Genomic DNA, 7,394 nt, shown 5'->3' with positions numbered 1-7,394 from the left:
TATATATATTTTACTCTTCTTAAACTAATATTCTCGCATATTACGTTTAAAATAAAATGTTAATGCTTAATGTAATCATGTACTATATTATGTGAAATATTGTAAAAATAATTAGTCTAAGGATGTTATTAATAATAAACAGAACAATGCAACTGAAATCGAAAAAAATATAAATAACAGCATGAAACAATTACAAGATTACTTGAGTGGAGATGGCAAGGAATTAGAAAATGACATAGAATTACAATCGTTTTATGCACTACCGTTTATAGAAGATATTCATGCAGACACGTTTTTCTCAAAAATATTAGAACAGCGTTGGTTGGATGAGCTATCAAGAAATCTAGATTTATTTATTAAAAATCATAAACAAGTAAGTAAATTCAATGTTAAAACTCGAATTCTGTATATCACGTGTTTATATTTGATAATGCAAAGGAAGGACCACGGAAAATTATAAATAATAATTATAATTATTATTAAATGAAATTACAGGATTTGGTCGATTTGAATAATATAAACCTTAATAAAGTGCAATCGCGGGATTTAGTACAAGTACATACTGTGCCAGTAACAAAACTGGGAGTTGCAGATACTGGGCCAAATAAGACTACAAGGAATAATACGTCAATCGTGCCAAACGATAGAGATATACCCATATTTTTAGAAGACCATGACGATGAGGAGCAGTACAGTTTATCTCATAAAACAAGTCGTAATCTAAAATCGAAGTAAGAGAGTCTTATTTGTATGATTTCAGCAAAGAAATTAAAACAGTTCGCGTATGTGTGTTATTATTTGCAGAGATACACAAACACATATTACTGGAGACCAAATTATAATCAATAACTCCCGAGAAGATGTACTGAATTCAGGAGAAAGTGTTAATAGTTTGGTGAAGATGCACAAACTAGACAAAAGATTGATTCAATGCAATCAAGAATTGGCATTGACCAAGACTCATCTATGCAGTGTTCATACAAATTACGAGAAATTAAAAGTGAGATTTCATAAATTACACGCGGACTATCATAAGTTAATAAACGTTGCCGGAGAATTAACGGTGGCATTGGAAAACTCAGTGAAAGGCCAAACTGTCGATATACAACGAACGCTCGAAATTTGCATGAAGATATTTCCAGATTTATTTAATCAAAATATAAGGGAGGCTTCCCATGTAAGTATAAAAAAATCACGACGTGTCTTTTATAAACTTTGTATTTTTCATATTTTATTATTTCCGACAGCCATCCTTATTGCAATTCGGTCATACTGATGTAAAAGCAATTGCCCAGCCTAAACTTGATCACATCGCAGCACTACCGGTATCTCCAAAATTATTGGACTATAAAAAAATCAAGTTACATCTACTTAACGGGGACGTGAAGACGAAGTTGTTGCTATTGCAAGCATTGCGTTGGGTATTAAAATTATCAATAAATATATAAAGTGATATATAATACATATATTAATTATTTTAAATAATATATTTATATTTTAGAAAATAACTCTCGCACAGTTGAACGAACAGGATGAAGTCTTGCACGAATATGTAAGCCACGATTTGTTGGGGCTTCATGGACAAATTGCTAGCGACAGCGGCAAGCCAATTCTACCATGTTTGCTGACTGCAGGAGAAGCTTATGCTAGGCATCTTTTACAACAATTCACTGCACGGTTATTAAACACATTGGCATCTTTCAGATGCGGAAGAGATTACTTGTCGGTCGGATCTACTGTCGTAAATGTGGTATGTTAAATTAATCATTTGTGTATGTTTTTATAATTATTCGTAATATTAAAATCAGACAAAAATTTTTTACTCGGAATTACAAAACTAAAGATAAATGTAAACTTATATATGTGACGACACACGTTAATATAAATCCTCGATATTTTAGATCTTTGCTTGTCTCGATAGTAATTACGCTGACGGAGTTGACATTTTCGCGTGTGACATGATGGTGGCGATGTTACAGAAACTATCTTTACGTAGACAGCAACGGATATACATGATAGAAAACGGATTGTTGGAATGGTTAATCAACCATTTACACGATAAATGTCGCGTTATAAGTTTATACAGGCTTGAATACGCTACCGCACTTTTAATGAATCTGTCGTTACATCGGCTGGCGCAAGCTAGAGCATCTAAGATATCTTCTTTACTTGTTTCTACATTACTCATTCTTCTCTCAATAGATCATTCATCTGTGAGTTAAGTTGCATGCATATATTTAACGAAAATATAATATTTATCGAAGAAAATATTAGAAAGATTAATGTAAGAGATATTAAATAAAGTTTTCATATATTGTTTACTAGTCTCTACCATATATCAATGGAGCGCTAAACAATTTTCTAAACAATCCTGTGATCAATGAAGAGGCAAAGAAAATGAAATCTTCGAATGTATCGGATTATCTTGGTGGCAACCAGAAAACTACAAAAATAAGGTACATGCATAAAATATAAAGTTTCTAAAAGCAGAGATTAAAATTTTCACTATATACAAAATAAGAAAATAATCACATTAAAGTGTAATTCATGAATTTATAATTGACTAATGTCTTCTTATAAACTGCAAATCTCTACTTTGAAGTGGTGATGATTTAGAAAGTTTACATTTGTAAATACAAATTAAGAGATACACAGCAATTTTCTTTTATTAAAAAAATTAACTTAAACGATGATAATTTCGTTATAATATAGAAAGCATCTAGAACATATATTGAAAATACAGAGGCGTGAAAATGTTAATACACCGCAGACTGAAGAGACTGGGGATGATGATAACGTAAGTACGATGTTAATTTACCAAATAAATATTGTCTGAATATTATAATATGTCCGTAGGAAGAGTTGGACGTATTGGAAAATGAATTAGACGAAAATGATCCGTTACAAAATTATATCGGTGAATTGAATGGAGAAACGCTGCTTGCAATGTGTTACAGCGTTTCTTCAAAGATTCCTCAGAATGCTATAACCACGGATACAACTTTACAAAAGATATCTATGCTGAATCCTATTAATTTTTACGACAATCAACATAATAATCATCTTTGTAATAAACGTCCATCATATCCTTTGTTAAGGTATTTATACATACAAGTAATATAATCCAAAAAATTATCGCCACTCTTTTTATGTATAAAAAATTGTCAAAAAAATTAGCAATGATCGAATTTTTTCTTAATGACACATATGTTACACGAATGTCATGTACATAACTGAAAAGATTAATTTAATATAATAATAACAAATTGAAATAGTAGGTATAATATGAAGATGAAAAGTAATATGTTATCGAAAGAAAGTTGTATCAAAGAAGCAGCTCTTGCTAAACAAGTATCAAATTTATCTGATTCCTCTTTGAAGGTATAATATCCAGTATAAATTCGTGAGAAATTCTTATTGACTGAATTTTTTCTCTTTTCATATAATATATCGATAATATCTTCAAGGAACAACAAATTATCACAAACGGCACAAATAAAGAATCGCTCTCTGCAAATAAAATTGAAAGTATTGCAGAAAGATTCGTCAGTACGGAATCTTCCCTAATTATGAAATACGAAAGTCGACCATGCAAAGAACAGAATAAAAATTTAAATGTATTAAAAAATATAGTTTGGCCATCAAGCACGATCAAAAACAAAAGTCACAATCAATACGAATTTGATTGCGATAATCGCGTTAAAACAAATAACATACAAATGGATCAATTAAAATTACGCAAATTACAACATAGAATCGATATAGAAAAATTCTATGATGGAAAATGTAAAGCAGAATGGGAAAAATTACCTTTAAAAATTCTAAAATCTTTTAAGCAAAATTTCTCTCAAAAAACAATTTCCAACGATACCATTTATTTATATGAAAATCGGACTTCCAAGTGCGTTATTAATTAATTTAACTTAACTGAGCCCGAAAATGATTTGATATAAAGTCTCATGTATATAATACGTTGATCTCACTTATGGTTTATAATTAATAGCTATCGTTTTACAGGGACAGTAGTGAGACTGCAATAACATCTTCTGTGACTCTTATATCCGGTCGCGAAAACGGCCAAACAGGTACGTACTTCATTTTAACTTGTTTAAATAATCAAAATAAGAAACTCCTATATTATTTTCATCTTGTAATACAAACACTGACTTAAAAATGGCGAACTTGGTACATTAAGATAATAAATCGCAAATGACATTCAGTGAAAGCTTTACGACTTGCCCTACATGTTCAAAACACCTTGGAAAAATTAGAGCACGAACACGAAAGTGATGGAAACTTAGATAAATATTAATCAGTTAGATGACATACGATAATCAAAGTTTAATAGTTATTTCAAAAATATGTATTATTTGAAATAGTAATTTAAGATACTTTGATTCATATACAATCACACAATTTAATAGGAATTAATAGATACAAATTAATCTATTGAAATTAATTATAAACGAATAAAATAGATAATTTCTTGTTATTGTTATCATTATTAAATTTTAAGTAGAATGTTTATAAATCTGATTTTTACAGAAATGGAGAAACTCAGCAGTATAGCGTCGCTGTGAGTAATTTTATGTATTCACATTGCAGTGCACTTCTCACAACTTTTGGATATTTATTTGTATTGTTGAAGCACGCGTGTTTTGTATTATTTAATTATTATACACATATACTTTGTCTACATTATGTATTTTTATAACAAATTATATTTTAAATAAATTATATATTTATTGTGCTTGTTTTAATAAAATGCGCTTTTGCTTATCTCTCCACGTTATATATACATAACTCTTATAATCGATCTATTAATAATTGTTTGTAGGAATAGTAATAATTATGATAATAATATAGTTAATGATAATTCATGGAAAAATAATTCAGAACTAGCTAAAGAAGAAGAAGAAGCATTTTTGGCCAAGCCTAAGCTATCAAGGACACCTCCATAAATATTATATTAAAAATCCCAGGATGAATTCAATTAAAAAATGCTAGTTTTTTCATATAACAATCATATAGAATTATGGTAACTAAAATTTTCATTATAACAATTGCAGAATTTTTCACAATACGTTTATCATAGATGATGTACAAACAATTTTCGCGCAAAATAATTTAATAATATTTAAAAAATAAATATGAATAAATCTAAAATATATGTGCATGTGTTTTCTATTGAAGAAAGGGTTTTAGTTTTTTAATAATGTTAAATATGAATATCATTAGTTGCTATCTAGAAAAACTTTTGTATCTATATATAATAATAATTTACTTTATATCTAAACCAATATAATGTTGATTCTGTTGAAAGAAAAATTTTTTAGAGAAAGATTTTCTTGGTATCTATATATATAAACATAAGAATATTTCCCTCTATGCATCAATAATGTGTACAATATTGAAGACAATTTTTATAATATTTTTATACATAATTGTGTGACAGGGAAAAAATAATAGAAACATCCACACTTCAACATTTATAAAAGACTGAACGGCATTTTTATTTTGGATAACGTATCGAAGTGCAAAAATTCCTATTAAAATATACTTATAAAGTAAATATATATATATACACAAATCTCAAACACATCATTGTGTGTTACGTGTCATACATTATACTTTTTAAATATTATCTTACAAAAATATTAAGCAGAAATAGCCCTTTTCACAAGCATTGGACTACCGCTGATTCTATATCGTCTTGACACAGTGGGATTGTCATTATAATTACTACTGCCACTATATGCATCAAAATTCGACGAAGTGGAATAACCATTCATAAAAGCGCCACTCTTACTTCTGTAACCACCGTTGCTACCGGCGTAACCCGGCTCATTGGAGTAAATACGACCGGTGTGTGTGTAATTCGGCCTGCTATCTTTAATTACAATAATTTTTCTACTATCTTTACCGTAAGGAACGTAATAACCATCGCGTTCCCTCGCCGAGTAACTTGCACCGCTATTCGGAGCGTAACGAGACAAGTACTTGTAACTATATTTATTCGGTTTTCCCGTGGAATAAATACCAGAACTGTGTGCCTTCGAGAAGTGACTGTTCGGCCTAGAACCTGATATATACGGTGAAACATCGTAATTATGGCTAACGTGTCCCCCATTTCCCCGTGTGAAGCGCATCTCGGATGGTATCGAATAGATATCACTGTACTTGTTACTGCCTTTCAGATTGTACGGAACGTCTTTCTGCTTTCCAAACGAGTATTCGCTAGTCAGACCACCTGGCAAATAAGGGGGATAAGCGTGATCACTTTCAGAGTAACTTAAAGAGCTAGACGAACCGCGATATCCTTGTACATCGCTATTAATGTTTCCGGAATAATTTTCTACAGCTGGTCTGGAATATTCAGAATAAGTAGGCACTCTTTTATTACTACTACTGCTGCTACTAGCCGCGTATTGGCTAAAATCAGAATCTTTGTAAACTGGACCGCTTGAATACGCATTAAAAGTTGAATCCGCATTGTTGTTAGAATTAGAATATCCACTGAACAATGTATTAGTTGCTGCACGAATAGGCGAAGTGTAAGAATCGCTATCGGAATTCTCGTAAGTATTGGAATATCCTGCGTATTCATCTCTGTGATTATTTGCGGCATATCCGTTGTAATTGTTTCCAATGTCGCCTCCTACACTACCCTGATTACCGACATTGATTAATGAAGAACTGCTGACATCGGATAATTTGTGACTGTCGTCTCCAGCACCGTAAAAGTTTCCATCATTTTGATAGCTATTCTTAGATCGTAAGTATGCATTATTAGTAACGGCGTTACTGTAATCATACCCATTGCTATCTCCGGTAAAAGAATAGCCTACAATAAAATAATGTTTCGATTAAAGCGCGATTTTTCATCTATCTTTAATTGCAAATTTCAATAATATTAATATTCTGCTTAAAGAATATCTTATTTGTAATAATAATTAATTTTATGATACATATAAAATTTTTCGAGAACATATACATACAAAAATCACGAAACTTTATTAATACATACTGTTAAGAGGTGGCTCCGCATTTACGACTATCGTACAACAAATTATCACCGCTCTCTAAAAAAATAATTATCTCTCGTCAGAAACTAAAAAAAATATAATTACTCTACTATAAAATTCACAAAATTATATACATTTATAATTTTTATACGTTATTCTAATGTGACCACTTTTAAATAAGAAGTTTAGAAACAATATAATTTACATCTTTTTTCTGTCAAAATTAAGATAACAAAACAAAATTTCATTTAAAAACTTTTTTTCGAACTATAACATGTAATAATAGCGTATTATCTTTTTAAAATTGAATATATATAGCCTTTTTTATTCATCGCGCGCAACATGATAAACATACTTAAATTATTGTTG

At 30.1% G+C, this 7,394-nt stretch overlaps 2 protein-coding genes across 2 annotated transcripts in view; one reads left to right on the top strand and one right to left on the bottom strand.

Moving 5' to 3' along the window:
* LOC115239350 overlaps window positions 1-4,999 on the top strand; it is a 7,791-nt gene extending 2,792 nt beyond the window's left edge. The window contains exons 7-18 of the mRNA XM_029813822.1: window positions 143-373; window positions 496-731; window positions 805-1,177; window positions 1,248-1,421; window positions 1,502-1,750; window positions 1,902-2,213; window positions 2,326-2,456; window positions 2,713-2,797; window positions 2,857-3,098; window positions 4,018-4,085; window positions 4,546-4,576; window positions 4,838-4,999. Coding sequence (XP_029669682.1) covers window positions 143-373; window positions 496-731; window positions 805-1,177; window positions 1,248-1,421; window positions 1,502-1,750; window positions 1,902-2,213; window positions 2,326-2,456; window positions 2,713-2,797; window positions 2,857-3,098; window positions 4,018-4,085; window positions 4,546-4,576; window positions 4,838-4,961 — 2,256 coding nt within the window. The 3' untranslated portion in view covers window positions 4,962-4,999. The remainder of the gene's footprint in view (window positions 1-142; window positions 374-495; window positions 732-804; window positions 1,178-1,247; window positions 1,422-1,501; window positions 1,751-1,901; window positions 2,214-2,325; window positions 2,457-2,712; window positions 2,798-2,856; window positions 3,099-4,017; window positions 4,086-4,545; window positions 4,577-4,837) is intronic.
* Window positions 5,000-5,619: 620 nt separating this feature from the next.
* On the bottom strand, window positions 5,620-6,854 carry LOC115239392 (probable serine/threonine-protein kinase clkA; the record flags this gene model as incomplete). The annotated part of the gene is made up of 1 exon (XM_029813893.1): window positions 5,620-6,854. A coding segment is annotated over one exon (1,197 nt), but the record flags the coding sequence as incomplete, so codon positions are not given.
* Window positions 6,855-7,394: the final 540 nt, after the last annotated feature.

The sequence above is a fragment of the Formica exsecta genome, unplaced genomic scaffold (genome assembly GCF_003651465.1).
Source record: "Formica exsecta isolate Colony F162 unplaced genomic scaffold, ASM365146v1 scaffold38, whole genome shotgun sequence".
Taxonomy (NCBI): Eukaryota; Metazoa; Arthropoda; class Insecta; order Hymenoptera; family Formicidae; genus Formica; species Formica exsecta.
This window is presented reverse-complemented; position numbering and strand designations above follow the sequence as displayed.